The sequence below is a fragment of the Mobula hypostoma genome, chromosome 9 (assembly GCF_963921235.1).
Source record: "Mobula hypostoma chromosome 9, sMobHyp1.1, whole genome shotgun sequence".
In the NCBI taxonomy this organism is placed as follows: domain Eukaryota; kingdom Metazoa; phylum Chordata; class Chondrichthyes; order Myliobatiformes; family Myliobatidae; genus Mobula; species Mobula hypostoma.
Window position 1 is genome coordinate 1,702,671 of NC_086105.1, and position 20,385 is coordinate 1,723,055.

The 20,385-nt window shown below is 45.2% G+C and overlaps 1 protein-coding gene across 2 annotated transcripts in view; it reads right to left on the minus strand.

Moving 5' to 3' along the window:
- Positions 1-5,798: 5,798 nt before the first annotated feature.
- polr3b (polymerase (RNA) III (DNA directed) polypeptide B) overlaps positions 5,799-20,385 on the minus strand; it is a 171,331-nt gene continuing 156,744 nt past the window's right edge. For both annotated transcript variants that reach the window (XM_063057575.1, XM_063057576.1), the window contains 2 exons: positions 12,564-12,737; positions 5,799-6,372 (listed from right to left, as the gene is read on the minus strand). In XM_063057575.1, the coding sequence (XP_062913645.1) occupies positions 6,243-6,372; positions 12,564-12,737 (304 nt within the window). In that variant the 3' untranslated portion in view covers positions 5,799-6,242. The remainder of the gene's footprint in view (positions 6,373-12,563; positions 12,738-20,385) is intronic.

Consider the following 20,385-nt stretch of genomic DNA (forward strand, 5'->3'; position numbering starts at 1 on the left):
CCAGTCCTGAAGAAGGGTCTCGGCCCGAAACATCGACTGTTTACTCTTTCCATAGAAGCTGCCTGGCCTGCTGAGTTCCTCCAGCACTTTGTGAGAGTTACTAGTTCTTCTAGGGAAAAGTTGTCATGACACCATGTCACTAAGCTCTCTATCTCCTTCCTGTACTTTATCTCCCTGTTATTTGAAATATGTCCCACTACAGTGGTATCATCTGTAAACTGTTGCATGCAGACGACGTTGGAACGTTTTGATGAAACCTTCGGTTCTCTCCCAGCATCTTGCCTTCACTTGTTAATGTTCAATGGAGAGACGGAGTTCACCAGATGTCTGGATTTGTGTTGATATCTGTCCATGTCTATCCACAAGTGTAGGACAGATGGAGCCTATGGTTTAGGGTGAGTTCTGACAGTGAAGGTTATTGTCAAAATCATGGGGTTGTTACAATGTTGGAGACTTTTCAACCCACCAGTCTGTGCAAATCTGGCCCGACTCCACCTCCAGTACCGGGTCTGCCGTCCTGTAAGTGTCATTCCGAACATAATGTTGTGTCATTCTGAGATCTGGGGAACTCTAGAGACTTTATCAATGTCAAAGGTATACGAAACTAAAGGACGCAGATCTAGCGGGAACCTGAGGGAACTCATTCACCCAGAGGGTGATGAGTATCTGGAACACACTGCTGGAGAATGTGTGCCTGGATCACTGACAGAAAGCTAGATCAACACTTGAAACAGTGGACAACATGCTGGGTGCTGTAGTTAGTATGCAAGGGCACAGAATGGCCTGGTTCCATGTTTTAAGATTTGATAACTTGAAGTTCTCTCCATAATCCCTATAAATCTTAAAACACTCATTTGGAAACACCAATGCCCTTGAACAAAAAAGCCTACAAAAGTAGTGGATATGGCTAGTCCTTCTTTGTCCACCATTGGGCATATCTACATGGACCTTTGTCGCAGGAGACGGGACCCATCACCCATCAAGTACTCTCAGCATTCAGCCGATCATGCTCTCTTCTTGCTGCTGCCATCAGGAAGGAGGCAAAGGAACCTCAGGACTCCTACAAACCAGGACCAGGAACAGTTAATACCCCTCAATCATCAGGCTCTTGAATCAGAAGGGATAAATTCACTTACCTCATCTCTGAACTGTTCCCCCAGCCTTTAGACTCACTTTCAAGGACTCTTCATCTCACGTTCTCAATGTTTATTGTTTATTTATACATTATTATTATTATTTTGTATTGTTTCTTTGTACTTACTGTGAATTCCACACGGTAGGCTTATTCAGGAAGTCAGAAGGCATGGGATCCAGGGAAGTTTGGCCAGGTGGATTCAGAATTGGCTTGCCTGCAGAAAGCAGAGGGTCGTGGTGGAGGGAGTACATTCGGATTGAAGAGCTGTGACTAGTGATGTCCCACAAGGATTGGTTCTGGGACCTCTCCTTTTCGTGATTTTTATTAACGACCTGGATGTGGGGGTAGAAGGGTGGGTTGGCAAGTTTGCAGACGACTCAAGGGTTGGTGATGTTGTAGATAGTGTAGAGGATTGTCAAAGATTGCAGAGAGACATTGATAGGATGCAGAAGTGGGCTGAGAAGTGGCAGATGGAGTTCAACCCGGAGAAATGTGAGGTGGTACACTTTGGAAGGACAAACTCCAAGGCAGAGTACAAAATAAATGGCAGGATACTTGGTAGTGTGGAGGAGCAGAGGGATCTGGGGGTACATGTCCACAGATCCCTGAAAGTTGCCTCACAGGTAGATAGGGTAGTTAAGAAAGCTTATGGGGTGTTAGCTTTCATAAGTCAAGGGATAGAGTGTAAGAGTCATGAAGTAATGATGCAGCTCTATAAAACTCTGGTTAGGCTACACTTGGAGTACTGTGTCCAGTTCTGGTCGCCTCACTATAGGAAGGATGTGGAAGCATTGGAAAGGGTAGAGGAGATTTACCAGGATGCTGCCTGGTTTAGAAAGTATGGATTATAATCAGAGATTAAGGGAGCTAGGGCTTTACTCTTTGGAGAGAAGGAGGATGAGAGGAGACACGATAGAGGTGTACAAGATATTAAGAGGAATAGATAGAGTGGATAGCCAGCGCCTCTTCCCCAGGGCACCACTGCTCAATACAAGAGGACATGGCTTTAAGGTAAGCGGTGGGAAGTTCAAGGGGGATATTAAAGGAAAGTTTTTTACTCAGAGAGTGGTTGGTGCATGGAATGCACTGGCTGAGTCAGTGGTGGAGGCAGATACACTAGTGAAGTTTAAGAGGCTACTAGACAAGTATATGGAGGAATTTAAGGTGGGGGGGGTCAATGGGAGGCAGGGTTTGAGGGTCGGCAGAACAATGTGGGCCGAAGGGTCTGTACTGTGCTGTACTATTCGATGAAAATGAATCTCAAGGTAGAATATAGTGACATACACTGTGGAAGACACCAGCAGTGTGCCTGATGTTGTAGAGTGTGAGGGAAGAGAAGTGGGTGCAGTTACTATTACAAGGGAGAAGATGCTCAAAAAGCTGAAAGACCTAAAGGGACATAAGTCACACAGACCAGATGAACTGCACCCTATGGTTCTGAAAGAGGTGGCGTTAGAGATTGTGGTGGCATTAGCAATGATCTTTCAAAAATCATTGGATTCTGGCATGGTGCCGGAGGACTGAAAAATTGCAAATGTTACTCCACTCTTTAAGAAAGGAGGAAAGCAGCAGAAAGGAAATTATAGACCAGTTAGCCTGACCTCAGTGGTTGGGAAGATGTAAGAGTCAATTGTTAAGGATGAGGTGATGGAGTACTTGGTGACACAGGACAAGATAGTACAAAGTCAGCATGGTTTCCTTCAGAGAAAATCCTACCTGATGAACCTGTTGGAATTCTTTGAGGAGATTACAAGTAGGATAGATAAAGGGGATGCAGTGGATGTTGTATATTTGGACTTTCAGAAGGCCTTTGACAAGGTGCCACACATGAGGCTGATTACCAAGTTAAGAGCCCATGGTATTACAGGAAAGATACTAACATTGGCTGATTGGTAGGAGGGAGCAAGTGGGAATAAAACAATCCTTTTCTGGTTGGCTCCCTGTAACTAGTGGTGTTCTGCAGGACCACTTCTTTTTATGCTGCATATCAATGATTTAGATGATGAAACAGATGGCTTTGTTGCCAAGTTTGCAGATGATACAAAGATTGGTGGAGGGGCAGGTAGTGTTGAGGAAACAGGTAGGATGTAGAAGGACTTAGACAGATTAGGAGAATGGGCAAGAAAGTGGCAAATGAAATACAATGTTGGAAAATGCATGATCATGCACTTTGGTATCAGAAATAGTGTGGAATATTTTCTAAACGGGGAGAAAATCCAGGAATCTGAGATACAGAGGGATTTGGGAGTCCTTGTGCAGAACACTCTGAAGGTTAACTTGCAGGTTGAGTCGGTGGTGAGGAAGGCAAATGTCATGTTAGCATTCATTTCAAGAGGTCTAGAATACAAGAGCAGGGATGTGATGCTGAGGCTTTATAAGGCACTGGTGAGGCCTCACCTTGAGTATTGTGAACAGTTTTGGACCCCTCATCTTAGAAGAGATGTGCTGGCATTGGAGAGGGTCCAGAGGAGGTTCACAAGGATGATTCCAGGAATGAAAGGGTTATCATACAAGGAACATTTGATGTTCCAGTGTCTGTACTCACTGGAATTCAGATGGATGGTGGGGGGGGGGGTATCTGATTGAAACCTTTCAAATGTTGAAAGGCATAGACAGAGTAGACGTGGAAAGGATGTTTCTCATGGTGGGAGAGTCTAGGGCAAGTGGGCACAGCCTCAGGATAGAGGGGTGTCCTTTCAAAACAGATATGCAGAGAAATTTCTTTAGTCAGAGGTGGTGAATTTGTGGAATTTGTTGCCACATGCAGCTGTGGAGGCCAGGTCATTGGGTGTATTTAAGGCAGAGATTGATAGGTTCTTGACTGGACATGGCATCAAAGGTTACGGGGAGAAGGCCGGGAACTGGGGTTGAGGAGGAGAAAAAGGATCAGCCATGATTGAATGGTGGAGCAGACTCGATGGGCCAGATGGCCTAATTCTGCTTCTATGTCTTCTGTACTTTTGGGAATAACTGTACTTTGCAAGCTTCATTCCACGCTCTGTTCTGTAGCTCTTGTCATTTCAACTTCTGCAGTTTGCACCCTCCCCGTCCCTCAGTGTTGCTGCCTGTCTCCTCCTCACCACCCCTGTCCGTCAGTGTAGGTACCTGCCTCCTGCACACTCCCCTGTCCCTCGGTGTTGGTGCCTGTCTCCTCCTCACCTCCCGTCCCTCAGTGTAGGTACCTGCCTCCTGCACCCTCCCCTATCCCTCAGTGTTGCTGCCCGTCTCCTCCTGCACCCTCCCCTGTCCCTCAGTGTAGGTACCTGCCTCCTCCTCACCTTCCCCTTGAGGTTTGTGGTTCTCTTTATCTTGTTGGTCATCTCTGCCTTTTCCTCTGGTAGCTTCTGCCCTTGCCGTAGGGTGTAGAATGGGTATTTTGTGACATCAGGTTTAGCAGGGTGCACTCACCCCAGCTGATTTGCCTCAGTTATGGTTAATGGCAGGATTCCTAGCAGTGTGTAGGAACAGAAATATCTTGGGGTCCATGTTCATCAACCCCTCATTTTCCTCAAGTTGATAGGTGGTTAAGAAGGCATATGACGTGTGGGCCTTCATTAGCCGGGGGATTGAGTTCAAGAGCCACAAGGTAGTGTTGCAGTTCTATAAATCTCTGGTTAGACCACACTTGGAGTATTGTATTCAGTTCTGGACTCCTCATTATAAGGAGGATATGGAAGCTTTAGAGGGTGCAGAGGAGATTTACCAGAATGCTGCCTGGATTAGAGAGCGTGTCTTATGAGGATAGGCTCAGTGAGGTAGGACTTTTCTCTTTGGAGTGAAGGAGGATGACAGGTGATCTGATGAAGGTATACAGGATGATAAGAGACATGGATTGAGTGGACAGCCAATGCTTCATTCCCAGAACACAAATGGCTAATATGAAGAGGCATAATTTTAAGGTGATTGGAGGAAGGTACAGGGGGAATGTTGGAAGTAGGTTTTATACACAGTGAGTGGTGGTATGTGAAATGCATTGCCACAGGTGGTGGTAGAGGCAGATACATTTGGGACATTTAAGAAACTCTTAGACAGGTAGAAATATAGACTTAGATAGAAATATGGGGGGTTATGTAGGAGGGAAGGGTTAGCTTGATCTTGGAGTATGTAAAAAGGGCGGCACTACATTGTGGGATGAAGGGCCAGACTCTGTGCAGTGTGACTCTGACTCCTGTCCTTTGCAGGCAGCCATACCTTACCACTGGAGAGCATCAGGTAATCTCAGTACCCTGGTCAAAGCAGCAGCCCAAAGGCAGTGTGGCTATCACTCTTCCAGAGACCTGGGTTTAGTACTGACCTTGGGCGCAGTCTGTGTGAAGTTTGCACGTTCTCCCAGTGACCCCCTGGGTTTCCTCCCAGCTGAAATTTTTCTCAACTCCGCCACGGACAGTCCTAAGCCTGGATACGAAAGGAGGGTTGGGCATGAGGTTGGCAGCTCCATCCCATAAAAACCCAGAGCTACAGAAATGCCAACAGAAGCTCGAAACACCTCACTCCAGGGAGAGGAAGGGCCACACCTGGGATCACCTTGAAAGACTGGCCCAGTACAGAGGACTACGGTGAGCTGTTGTCGGCAGCCTGTGCCCCAGCAGGGGTGATGGGCTTAAGAAGAAGAAGAAATTTTACTCTATTCAAAGATAATGTTTGTTTAAAAAATGTCTTTTAATTGAAATATTTATGGCGCACAGAACAAAAGATATCTCACCACATTCAACGCCATCAATACAAAAATTAAATTAAATAGCCCGCTTTTTGTGTGAATCTGCCAGGGCCAGTGAGTGCTCCCAGCTGCAGACTAACATCTCAATGATGCAAGCTGCTTTGCCTCCCTTGTTTAGCAGCAAAACTAATATCGATGAACAAACACAGTTTCTTGTACAAACTTTGCTTGCTCGACACTAGCGAGCTCGCCAGACCTTTATGAAGGCAGATCGAGTCAGTGCGGGGGGCATTGTATCAGCCCATCAATCACCAGCAAACGATTCTCTCCCTCGTCACGCTGTGCTGGAGAGGGAGCATAAATCAGTCGGGCTGACGATTCACTCTCACAACTGCAGCCTCGAGAGAGAGTCTTCATGCAGCAAACCCTTCCTTTGCACTCCACCATGCCTCACTCGTTGTATCTGGCCAGCTTCAGCCTGGGAACAATGTTCATGGATTGAAGCTCTTGGAACAGCAGCTTACAGGCATATGGGATTCGCAGAGACGAGACGTGACAGGAAGATTTGCAATAATGACACCTAGAAAGACAAAGCACTCTTCAGTCACAGGATTGTGACCCCTCATCATCCCCATCCACTCCTCCCTAGGACCACCCCCTGCCAAACAGACCAAACCTCCTCCATCTCTCTCCTGTTTCCCCACCCCCATGCTACCCAATATCGTTAACTGCACTCCTCTCTGCTGCTGGTCAAAAATGGTTCAGCTCTCTCAGCCCACCAGCTCCACATGGAGAAAGCCTGCTCTGTCCTCGCGACCCATCAATGAATTCTGTCTGACTCCACCTCCACTGCAGGCTGAGCTCCACAACCTCACATTCCCAACCCTTTATGTGATGAACCCCTACCATTAACAGAGGGGTCCGAGGGGCTGTGGAGTACAAGTCTTTATATTTAAGACAGGCTGATAGATTCTTGATTGGTCAGGGCATGAAAGGTTACGGGGAGAAGGTAGGAGATTGGGGCTGAGAGGAAAATTGGATCAGCCATGATGAAATGGCGGTGCAGACTCGATGGGCCGAATGGCCTAATTCTGCTCCTATATCTTATGGTCTTATGTGTTCATGAACCCCTGGTCTAAAACATTTGTCCTCACTCAGACTGTTTCCATTGCCCAAAACCTCAAACCCCTGTTTTCTCAAATCTGCTTACATATAGTACTCTGCAAAAGTCTTAGGCACCCTAGATTTTTAATACACATTTTGTTTTAGGTGTTTATTTTTTAGCTTCAGCGTTAGTGTGTCGGTAGAAAAGAGCAAATTTCATATTTCCATTTTCCCCAAAAAAAATGTTAGAGAAATTTCTCTATTTTATTAAAGAAAGTAACATTAAGTAACAGACCTCTTTTCAAAAAGGACTTGATTACTTTGTCAGTACATGATTAAGCAAAGGTAACAAACAGGTGCTAATGATCAATGACATAATGAACTGCACTGATGAACTGAAACAGAAACGTATGTAGAAAGAATCAAACTGGGCGTAGGACAACCAAACTCAAAGGTGAAGGTGTGGCAAAGATGAGACAGTTTAACCTTCAAATTATCAATTCTTACACTATGGCAAGAGTGAGCATAGCAACAAGTCACAAGGTGGTCATCCAGTATCAGCAAGGTCTCTCCCTGCAGAAATTTCACAGCAGACAGGAATCTCAAGATGTGCTGTCCAAGCTCTTCTGAAGAAGCACAGAGAAACAGGTAAAGAAATGCAGTGGCTGGTCATGGAAACCGAGAGCAGCACATGAGAGATACATCAAACTGATGTTCCTTCTAAATTGGAAGTCCAGCACTACTTTCAGCTCTGTACTCACAGAAACCACTGGAACCCAAGTACACCCCACTACGCTTCAGACATCTTGTCAGAGTGATCTTCATGGAAGAGTTGCTGTCAAAAAGCCATTCCTCCAAAGTGGAAACAAAGCCAAGAGACTCCCCTATGCATAAAAACACAAGGACTGAGCTGCTGAACAATGGTAGCACTCTAGACTGATGAGTCAAAATTTGAAATTTTTGGCTCAAACAGGAGGCAGTTTTTCTGTAGAAGAGCTGGAGAGTCCTACATGGACGAGTGTCTGCAGCCAACAGTGAAGCACCACAAAGGTTCCCTGAAGGTTTAGGGCCGCATTTCTGTAAATGGAGTTGGTGATCTGATCAGAATTAATGGAGTCCTCAATGCTGAGAAGTACAAGCAGATTTTCATCCATCACACAATACCATCAGGGAGGTGTCTGATCAGTTCCAACTTCACTCTGCAGCAGGACAATGACCCCAAACACAGAACTATCTTCAGTGAAAAAACAAACAAGGAGTTCTGGAACAGAACTGTATGGCCCCCACAGAGCCCTGATCTCAACAACATTGGGGCGGTTTGAAGAGACAGAAGTAAGTGAGACAGACAAATATTGCAGGAGAATGGTAGGAAGTTTTCCAAGATGCTTGGAACAACCAACCAGGTGATTTTCCTATCAAACTGCATAACAGTGTACCTAAGAGAATTGATGCAGTTTACAGGCAAAGGGCAATCGCACTACCTATTGAATTGATTTAGTTTTCTTTTACTGTTTATGGGTGCTTATAGTTCTTTTTGATATTTAGAAACTTTTCATTTAATTATTTTTGAAAGCATCTTGGCTTTACAGAATTTTTTTGACTTTTGCACAGTACCGTACATCTTATACCTACACTAAGAGATAAAGATTAGCTTTACTTGCCACATGAACACTGAAACATAGAGTGAAATGTGTTGGTTGTGTCAAATCAAATCAGCAAGGATTGTGCTGGGGGACGGCTGCAAGTAACGCCATGCTTCCAGCACCAACGTGGCCTTCCCAGAACTCACTAACACTGTGTGTCTGGAACGTGGGAGGACAGTAGAGTACCCAGATAAAACCCATGTGGTCATGAGGTGAGTGTACAAACTCCTTACAGACAGTGGCAGGAATTGAACCTTAACCTTACGTCTGTCACTGTAAAGCATTACGTTAACTGTGACGCCACTATGCATCCTAACTAGGGAAAGGATAGGACCACTCAAGAATAAATTTGCACATCTTACAAATTTGATTGAGGTTTTTGAGGAGGTGATGAAGATGACTGATGTGGGTTGTGCGGTTATTGCCTACATGGACTTCAGTAAAACATTTGACCAGGCTCCTCATGGTAGGCTGATCTAGAAGATGAAGTCACATGAGTTCCACGGTGACTAGGGAGAATGGATTATAAAAACAGCTCTGATGTCATCTTCAAATTAGCTGATGACAGTGCTGAGGTTACGACAAATCACAGGAGTCGACAAGTCAGGATACCTGGTTGGGTGGAGCTGCTCAACATCAGCAAAACTAAAGGCCTGATTGTTGACTTCAGGAAAGGGAAGGAGGGTGGACATAGGCCAGTCTGCATTGGCGGTGGAGAGAGTCAGAAGCTTTAAATTCTTGGATGTTAACATCAGATTTCTTGTCCTGGGCCCAGCACATAGATGAATTACAAGGAAAGTATACCAGTGTTCCTTGTCAGCCACAGTTGCATCATTGCATCATCCTGCCTTCAGAAAACTTCTTTGGTATGTATCTATCCCGCATCTTCTGAATTGCTCCCAAAAACTCTAGCCACTGCTGTCTTGCCATTATCCCTGCTAGTGTTCCCTTCCAATCAACTTTGGCCAACTCTTCTGTCATGCCTCTGTAATTCCCTTTACTCCAATAGAACACTGATATGTTTCACTTTAGCTTTTCTCTCTCAAACTGCAGTGCAAAATCTATCATATAATAATCACTGCCTCTTAAGGGTTCCTTTACCTTAAGCTCCTAATCAGATCCTATTCATTACACAACACCCAATCCAGAATAACTGATCCCCTACAACAGGGGTTCCCAACCATTTTTGCACCGTGGACTGGTTTAATATTGACAATATTCTTGCGGACCAGCCGACCGGGGGCGGGGGGGGCGGTGTTCAAGTAGGGTTAAACTCACCTCAACATGTCTTTTACAGTTAGGTTTGTCAACTTTCTCACTCCCAAATAAGTAACAAAAGTAGCAGTCAAATCCTGGGACACTTTACCCCAAAAAGACTACCATGATCAAGAAGCCTTGCACGGGCACCTGTGTGCGCATGCGCGTACATGCCGATTTTTTTCCCAAATATCACTTTTGGCTTATCTTCCTGACTATACTGTACATACATTATTTCTACTTTATATAGGCTGTGTATTTGTCATATCATTCCTGCTTTTACTATATCTTAGTGTTATTTGGTATGATTTGGTAGGTTATTTTTTGGGTCTGGGAATGCTCAAAAATTTTTCCCATATAAATTAATGGTAATTGCTTCTTCGCTTTACACCATTTCGGCATGGAAGGTTTCATAGGAATGCTCTACCTTAGCGGGGGAAGTACGGAACAAGGGCAGTCCCGTATGGGACAAACCAATTTAGCCCAATATATGGGATGTCCCAGCAAATACGGGACAGTTGGCAACCCTATGTTCAAGTTCAACAGTGCATGACAGGGAATGAGGAAAGGTGCAGCTGACTCATATCGTTTCCGCGCGGCCCGGTAGCACATGCTTTGCGGCCCAGTACCGGTCTGCAGCCTGGTGGTTGGGGACCGCTGCTCTACAAAATCTGCAGATGCTGGAAATCCAAGTGTAACATGCTGTAAGGTTTCACTGACAATGTAATGGTTTCTCTGTAGCAGCAATGTTTGGGTTATGACTAGAGATAACGGGGTTTGGAATGCTGTTGTTCTTTCTTGTGAGCCTGTAAGATAGATTTTCGTGGTCGTTTGCCGGGGAGAGATGAGGAGAGAAGACACGAATGGAGAGAGTTGGAAGACCACCGGATGGAGTGGACTTGGAGCGAGGGTCCGAGGGGACGATCGGAGGAGGTCGATGGCTTATCAGTGAGCTCCAACTTTGCGCAACCGACTGTTTCATAAGACTGGGCCCTTTATTTCTTTTTTTTCCCGTTTTCTTTACTAACCATACAGTCAAAGTAAGAATTATAAATTTAATCGTTTAATCGCATATTATGTTTGTTACTTCGGGGTACTGATTTGTAACGGGGGACACATCGCGCAGCATCCATCCAAATGAGATTTCTTAAGTTGGGCCGGGCCAGGGCAGAGGCTATCACCCCCTATATTTAGCTGCTAGCCAAAGTGAGAGGTACACGAGCAACACACACAAAATGCTGGAGGGACTCAGCAGGCCAGGCAGCACCTATGGAAAAAAAGTACAGTTGCCATCTTGGGCCAAAACCCGTCCTACCAAAGGGCTTCGGCCCGAAGCAGTGACTGTACTTTTTTTCCGTAGATGCTGCCCGGCCTGCTGAGTTCCTCCAGCATTTTGTCTGTTTTAGTTGATCCTCTAGCGGGCTCAACCACAACTGCTCTAAAAAGCCACCTAATAGGCATTCTACAAATTCTCTCTCTTGGGATCCAGCACCAACCCAATTTTCCCCAATCTAGTTGCATATTGGAGTCCTCCATGACTATAGCAACATTGCCCTTTTGACAGGTCTTTTCTATCTCCCATTGTAACTTGCAGACCACATCCTGGCTACTGTTTGGAGGCCTGCTGTAACTCCCATCACGTCTTCTTACCCTCCCAGTTTCTTAACTCTACCCACAAGGATTCTACATCTTCTGATGCTATATCACCTCTTTCTAAGGACTTGACTTCATTTTTACCAACAGAGCTGCAACTCCTCCGCCTGCCTGCCTGTCCTTTCGATACAATGTGCATCCTTGGATGGTAAGCTCCCAACTATAGTCTTCTTTCAGCCACGACTCACAACATTATACATGCCAATCTCTAACTGCTACAGGTTCATCTACTTTATTTTGTATACTGCGTACATTCAAATATAACACCTTTGGTCCTGTATCCAACACCCTTTACGATTTTGTCACCCTGTTTACACTGCAATTCATCCCACTGACTGCAATTTTGCCCTATCACCTGCCAGTCCTTCCTCACAGTCTCACTACACACTGTCATGCTTGTAAACCAACTGCTCCATCCTCAGCTCTATTACTCTGGTCCATGCCAAATTTCTTTGAGCCCTCCCCAACAGCTCTAGCAAACCTGCCTGCAAGGATGTTGGCCCCCTTGGGTTCAGGCAGTAATCCAGAGATTGCAACCCTGGAGGTCCTGTTTTTCAGCTTTCTACATAGCTCCCTAAAATCTCTCTTCAGGACCTCCTTGCTTTTCCTACCTACGTGTAAAGAAAATTGAAATTATTGTTACTTTGGATCTGATGCAGCACTACAAAACAGAATAAGCATAAAGAACACAATAACAAAATAAATACAAATACATAAGATAGCTTCTATACATTGATTGATTGTGTGTCCATAAAGTGTGTGCACATAAGCAGACTCCAAAAGGAAATGATAAAGTAGTGATAGTTGGGGGTGTGGAGGGGTGGGTTAGTGATCAGCCTTACCACTTGGGGAAAGTAACTGTTTTTGAGTCTAGTGGTCCTGGCATGGCTGTAATGTAGCCTTCTTCTTGATGGGAGTGGGACAAACAGTCCATGAGCGGGGTGAAGACCTTAATCTTCAAAATAAAGCCAAGGAGTCTGCTACATCCACAAGGGAGAAGGTACTGGTCTAACCTTTGACGGAGGTGGGGGAGTTGCCCACTGTGACACAACTGAGCATCAGACATACTCTCAGTACCACATCGACGGCAGAGAATAGAAGCCCAGATACTCACCAACCAGAGTACCCCAGCAGTCCACATAGTCCACAGACGTCCACTTCAAATGCGTCACTGGAGATCATTAACCTTTCCAGCAGCATCATGCTGGCACCATAGCCGATCAGACAATCCCTCTCCATCTCACCTAAGCGCAACCCTCCATCACGAGAGCGTCCTTCTGTTGGCTGCCTGCCAGGGAAGGTTCACACAGATTGTCAGGCTGAGCTCCAAAAGTGGATTCAACGTGGAAGCTAACTTGCACAGTATTGAATTGTGAAAACTGTAACCCATTTAACATCACCCTGTATCATCCCAGCAACAGAGGAAAAGGATTAAACCTGGCTTGATTCGTCTGCATTGACCAATCCCATGCCTCCCACTCTTATCAAGTCACTGAAACACATACAAGTGAGAAGCACAGACACACTGGGCTGCAGTATTTCACAACCACAAGATATTCTGCAGACGCTGGAAATCCAGAGCAACACACACAAAATGCTGGAGGAACTCAGCAAGCCGGTCAGCATCTATGGAAATGAATAAGCAGTCAACGTTTCAGGCCGAGACCCTTCTGCAGGACTGGAAAGGAAGGGGGAAAAGCCAGAACAGGAAGGTGGAGAAAGGAAGGGTACAAGCAAGAAGGTGTTAGGTGAAGCCAGGTGGGTGGGGGGAGGAGGTTGGGAGGGACTGCCATGAGGAGGCCACTCTCAAGTTGGAGGAGCAACACCTGATAGCATGAATATTGATTTCTCCAACTTCTGGTAATTTCTCCCCCTCCCCCCTTCTTCATTTCCTCACTCTAGACCCCCTCTTACAGCTTCTCCTCACCTGCCTATCACCTCCCTCTTGGTGCCCCTCCTCCTCCCCTTTCTCCCATGGTTCAAAGATATTGGTGTTTCCATACCAGGCTGTGATGCAGCCAGTCAATATACACTCCATCACACATACATAGTTTGTCAAAATTTTAGATACTATGCCGAATCTTCACAAAGTTCCTCAGGAAGTAGAGGCGCTGTTGTGCTTTCTTCGTAATTGCACTTATGTGCCGGGCCCAGGACAGGTCTTGGGAAATGTTAGCACCGAGGAATTTAAAGTTGCTGACCCTCTCCACCTCTGATCCCCGATGAGGACTGGCTCATGGACCTCCGATTTCCTCCTCCTGGAGTCAATAATCAGCTCCTTGGTCTTGCTGACATTGAGTATGAGGTTGTTGTTGTGGCATCACTCAACCAGATTTTCAGTCTCTTTCCTATATGTGATTCGTCACCACCTTCGATTTCGCCCATGACAGTGGTGTCATTGGCAAACTTGAATAAGGCATTGTAGCTGTGCTTAGCCACACAGTTGTAAGTATAAAGTGAGTAGAGCAGGGGGCTAAGCACACAGCCCTGTGGTGCACCTGTGCTGATGGAGATTGTGGAGGAAATCAAGATAGTCAAGATGGCCACTGTGTAACAATGCTCCTTTGGTCGACATCTCCTGGATAAATCATGGAACCATATATTTCACTTTATTTATGTCTTTTACATTTGTTTTTCATCTTGGATGTGATTCTGGAACTACTGGAGCCTGTGATTTGCTGCTTGGAAATTGTTTGGGTATTCCAGCGCTCTGTAGTCTCCAAGGGGATTCCGGGAGGCAGAAGCAGCGTGCAGGAACTTCATGGTGGGCAGGCTGCAAGCTGACGTTCGACTCTGCTTTACCGATTAAAGCTTCCAATGTTTGCTGGTTAAAGTGAAGAGGGAGATTGAAACAAGGAGCCGAATGTGGAAGGTTGGAGATAGTTTTGGTGCTTCAGCGCTCTGCAGACTCCAAGTGGATTCCCAGAGACAGAGACTGCGAACGTGAAGACTGAGAGATGGGGTTGACTCTATCTATATACAGTTGCTTGACTCTATTTTGCTGATTACAAGTAGGAAGATTGAAGCATGGAGTGTGGTAAGTCCGGCTGCCTATAGTTTTGTGGCTCTGCTATGGAGAGGGAAGGGTCAACCGCTGGGCCCGGTGAATGTTGCCCAGGTTTTCTGCATTTTGGACGTGGACTTGCACTACAGACTTTATTCAGTCGTATAGATTTTTTTTACATATTATATGCTTTTCGCCTGCTCTTTCTTCTTTTTTTTTGTGTGGGGAGGGGATTTGGGGGTTAACGTGCCTGCTCCGTTTTGTTCATTTTTTTGTGTGGGGAAGAGGAATTTTGGTGTTAAGGTGCTGTTCTGATTTTATTTTTTTTGTGTGGGAGGGGATTTGGGTATTGATGTGCCTGTTCCATTTTGTTAGCTTATTTTGTGCAGGAGGAGGGATTTGATGGTTAAGGTGCCTGTTCCGTTTTTGTTCGGTCTTTTGTCTGGGAGATGGATTTGGGGATTAATGTGCCTGTTCCATTTTTGTTTATTTTATTCATGCAGCCGAGGGATTTTTTGGGAGTTGGTGATCATGCTGCCTTTCTTTTCTTTCTTGGTTTCGTGGCTACCCGCAGAAGAAGAATTTCAAGTTGTATACTTTGATAACAAATCAACCTTTGAACCTTTTGAGATGTTGTTGCCAATCCAAAATGTCTGGGGGTCTGCAAGTGAGGAAATGGAGGATCCAATTGCACAAGGAAGTATTGAGGCCAAGGTCTTCAGCTCATTGATGAGTTTTGAGGGGAAGATAGTATTGAATGCCCAACTGTAGTCGATAAAGAGCATCCTGATGTATTTAACGTCCCATTCCCATTCTGATATGTCTATCCACGGCCTCTTCTACTGCCAAGATGAAGCCACACTCAGGTTTGAGGAACAACACTTTATATTCCATCTGGGTAGCCTCCAACCTGGTGGCATGAACACTGACTTCTCTAACTTCCGTTAATGCCCCCCCCCACTTCGTACCCCATCCCTCATTTATTTATTTATTTATTATTTTTTCTCTTTTCCTTTTTTCTCCCTCTGTCCCTCTCCCTGTAACCCCTTGCCCATCCTCTGGGCTTCCCCCCCTTCCCCTTTTTCTCCCTAGGCCTCCTCTCCCCCTGATCCCATGATCCTCTCATATCCCCTTTTGCCTATCACCTGTCCAGCTCTCGGCTCTATCCCTCCCCCTCCTGTCTTCTCCTATCATTTTGCATCTCCCCCTTCCCCTCCAGCTTTCAAATCCCTTACTCACTCTTCCTTCAGTTAGTCCTGACGAAGGGTCTCGGCCTGAAACGTCGACTGCGCCTCTTCCTATAGATGCTGCTTGGCCTGCTGCGTTCACCAGCAACTTTCTGTGTGTGTTTCCTGATATATGCATTTTTGCTGTTTAGATATTCCAGAATTTAGTGAAGAGCCAATGAAATGGCATTTGCCGTAGACCATTTGTGCTGGTAGGCAAATTGGAGTGGATCCAAGTTGCTTCTCAGGCAGGAGTTGATATATTTCATCACCAATCTCTCGTAACACTTCATCACTGTGGATGTAAGCGCTACTGGACAATAGTCATTGAGACTGGTTACCATGTTCTTCTTAGACACTGGTATAATTGAAGCAGGTGGATATGTCAGACTGCCGAAGTGAGAGGTTGAAGAACCAGTTGATGAGCAGAGGTCTTTAGTACCCTACCTGGGCCAGAAGGATGTTCTCACGTCGGCCTCAGAGACATGGATAAACCAGAAGGCTACTGGAAGAATGTTCTGTGGACGGATGAGTCCAAAATAGAACTTCTTGGCTTAAGTGAGAAGCATTATGTTTGGCAAAAAGCAAACCTGCATTCCAGCACAAGAACGTCATCCCATCTGTGAAACGTGGTGGTGGCAGTGTCACGGCTTGGGCCTGCTTTGCTGCCTCGGGACCAGGACCGTTTGTCATCATTGATGGAACTATGAATTCTGAATTGTACCAGTAAATTCTATAGGAAAATGTTGGGGTATCTATCCGTGAACTGAAGCTCAAGAGAAAGTGGGTCATGCAGCAAGACAACAATACAGCAAAGACAAGAACACGTGCTTCACCTGCCCCTACATCCCCCCCCTCCCCACCTCCCACCTCACTACCATTCAGGGCCCCAAACAGCCCTTCCGGGTGAAGCAACACTTCAGCCGTGAGTCTGTTGGGGCCATCTACTGTGTCCGGTGCTCCCGGTGTGGCCTCCTGTATATCGGCAAGACCCGACGTAGATTGGGAGACTGCTTCGCTGAGCACCTACATTCTGTCCGCCAGGAAAAGCGGGATTTCCCAGTGGCTACACTTTAATTTCCCCTTGCATTCAGGTGCAATACGACACTCTTGAACAGGTCATACCTCCCCCAGAAGAGATCGCAATGATCCAAGAATCTGAAGCCCTGTCCCCGCACCAACTTCTTAGTCACGCATTTATCTGCCAAATCTAGCCTCATTGGCACATGGCATAAGTAGCAATCCGAGAAATTACTACCCTGGACGTCCTGCTTCTCAGCTTTCTGCCTAGCTCTCGAAATTCTCTCTTCAGGACCTCTGCTTTTCCTTCCTATGTCATTGGTACCAACATGTACCAAGACATCTGGCTGCTCTCCCTCCCTCTTCAAAATGTTATGTACGTGATCCGAGACGTCCCTGACCCAGGCACCTGGGAGACAACATACCCCTTGCCCATCCTCTGGGCTTTCTTCCCCCCTCCCTGTTTTCTTTCTCCCTGGGCCTCCTGTCCCATGATCCTCTCGTATCCCTTTTGCCAATCACCTGTCCAGCTCTTGGCTCCATCCCTCCCCCTCCTGTCTTCTCCTATCATTTTGGATCTCCCCCTCCCCCTCCAACTTTCAAATCTCTTACTAGCTCTTCCTTCAGTTAGTCCTGACGAAGGGTCTCGGCCTGAAACGTCGACTGTACCTCTTCCAAGAGATGCTGCCTGGACTGCTGCTGCATTCACCAGCAACTTTTACGTGTGTTGCAAGCAACATACCATCCGGGTGCCCCGTTCATGGCCACAGAATCTCCTTTCTGTTCCTCTGACTATTGAGTCCCCTATCACTACCACCCCCCTCTTCTCCCTCTTTCCCTTCTGCACCATCTTTTCAGCACCCATTCATCACTCCTCAGAATCCTGAGTCTCATTAAGATTACTTTTCATTCCTCAACACTTAAGAAGAGAGGCTGGGCAGGTTGGACTTTATTCCCTGGAGTGTATGAGACCGAGGGGTGACCTTATAGAGGTGTATAAAATCACGAGGGGCACAGATAAGGTGAATACAGTCTCTTCCTTAGGGATGTGGAATCAAGAACCAGGTGGCACGGGTTTAAAGCGAGAGGAAGAGATATAGTTGGAACCTGAGGGGCAACTTTTTCAGCCAAAGGGAGGTTGCTACGTGGTACGAGCTGCCTCATATGGATTACTTATTCATTTACTATAGATTGTAGTATTTTTTAATGTATTGCAATGTACTACTGCTGCGAAACAATGCATTTCACAACGTCAGTGATAATTACAGCTATACAGGACCCTGGTCAGACCCCATTTGGAGTACTGTGCTCAGTGCTGGTCACCTCACTACAGGAAGGACATGGAAACCATAGAAAAGGTGCAGAGGAGATTTACAAAGATGTTGCCTGGATTGGGGAGCATGCCTTATGAGAATAGGTTGAGTGAACTTGGCCTTTTCTCCTTGGAGTGACGGAGGATGAGAGGTGACCTGATAGAGGTGTATAAGATGATGAGAGGCATTAATCGTGTGGATAGTCAGAGGCTTTTTCCCAGGGCTGAAATTGCTAACACAAGAGGGCACAGTTTTAAGGTGCTTGGAAGTAGGTACAGAGGAGATGTCAGAGGTAAGTTTTTTTATTACACAGAGAGTGGTGAGTGTGTGGAATGGGCTGCTGGGAACAGTGGTGGAGGCAGATACAATAGGGTCTTTTAAGAGGCTCCCAGATAGGTACATGGAATTGAGAAAAATAGAGGGCTATGGGTAACCTTAGGTAATTTCTAAAGTAAGTACATGTTCGGTACGACATTGTGGGCTGAAGGGCCTGTATTGCGCTGTGGGTTTTCTATGTTTCTATAATAAACCTGAGGAAATGGTTATGTTTATTGTTATATTAACAATATTTAAAAGACACTTGGGCAGGAACATAGAACATAGACTAGTACAGTACAGCAACAAGTCCTTCAGCCCACAATGTTATACTATACCAATTAAATTAGTAATCAAATGGCCAACTAAACCAATCCCTGTGCCTTACACAATGTCCATATCCTTCCATTTTCCACACATTCATCTGCCTATCTAAACATCTCTTAAAGATCTCTGCAACACACACAAAATACTGGAGGAACTCAGCAGGCCAGGCAGCGTCTATGGAGACGAGTACAGTCAATGCTTTGGGCCAGGCTCTTTGGCGGGACTGGAGAAAAAGATGAGGAGTCAGATTAAGAAAGTGGGGGGAGGGTCAGAAGAACCACAAAGTGATAGGTGAAACTGGGGAGAAGTAAAGAGCTGGGAAGCTGATTGGTGAAAGAGATTCAGAGCTGGAGGAAGGGGGGGGGGAGGAGCATCAGAGGGAGGTGATGGGAACAGATATCTGGACAGGAAAGGTAGAGGGATATGGGAATTGATTCCTGGACAGGTACATGGACGGGAAGGATAGAGAGATATGGGAAGAGATACCTGTATGGGTGCATGCACAGGAAAGGTAGGGTGATAAACAGGTAAATCACACTGGCTCTGATGGGAATCTTGGTTTGCATGGACCAGTTGGGTCAAAGGGCATGTTCCTGTGCTCTGTGACTGCTCAACCTTCCCCTTCCCCCCAAGAATCAGTGTTGGGAGCCTGCAATCGCCCTGATGTAACTCCACCCCGCCTTCAATACGGAGACCGAACGGTCACACAGAATCCCACATCTGGTCTCGTAAAGTGGCATCAAACCTTTGCTAATTTCTTTTTTTTTAATTTTATTTTTATTTGGATAAGGAATTCACAATTATCATGTACTTTTTTCACACATATAACCTTTTCCATTTTTTTATATGTATAAAACTACAATTATTTATACATTCTTAAGTACACATTGAGATGATATAAAAGGAAAATAAACATTTAAATAGATAATTATGTACTGTGGTAAATCTAACCTATTAGGCTAAGTAATGAAATTAGTTGTTAAGAAAAATGGTAATAATAGTTTCCATACAACCCTTCCGGACCATTTCCACTGGTCCAAAATGTTGCATACAAGCCTATATACCAACCATTGTAGGTGTTTATATCCCAATTTGTTCATGCTTGTTCCTGCCCGCAGACATAATTATCCAATCCCTATGTACTTACTTACTTAATTTTTTCATTTTTTTTTATCCCTTTCCCAAATCTTTCCCCTTACTTGTGTTAATTCTCTATTTTCCAAAAAAAAAACAAACATTTAGACTAGGGGTGTTTACGTTAGCAATATTACTGTGTTGATGAGAAGAGCAATATAAATCATTAGGAGAGTCATCTAAAGTCTGCTCGCATTGGGGTTATATATTCAATCCATTTATTCCAGATTTGATAAAATGTTTCGTTTTGAGTTCTCAGGGAGTAAGTCAACTTTTCCATTTTAAATATTTCCAAGATAATTTCGTACCAATCTTCTAATGTAGGTGGTATTAGATTTAGCCATCATCTAAAGAGTTTTAACATGTTATTAATTCCACATGAATTAACCACCTTCTGCCATACTTTTAATGTAAGATTTATCCAAGCATTATTAAATTTTTCCAACTGGGCCATCAATCCTTTGTCAGCTATTGAGGCCTGAAGAGGAAAACTGTCAACTAATCCAAATTCTATTTCCTTCCATCTAGCCTTATATTCCCTATTACACCAATATAACAGAGGGGTTATCTGTGAGGCATAAAAATAATTTCTCAGGC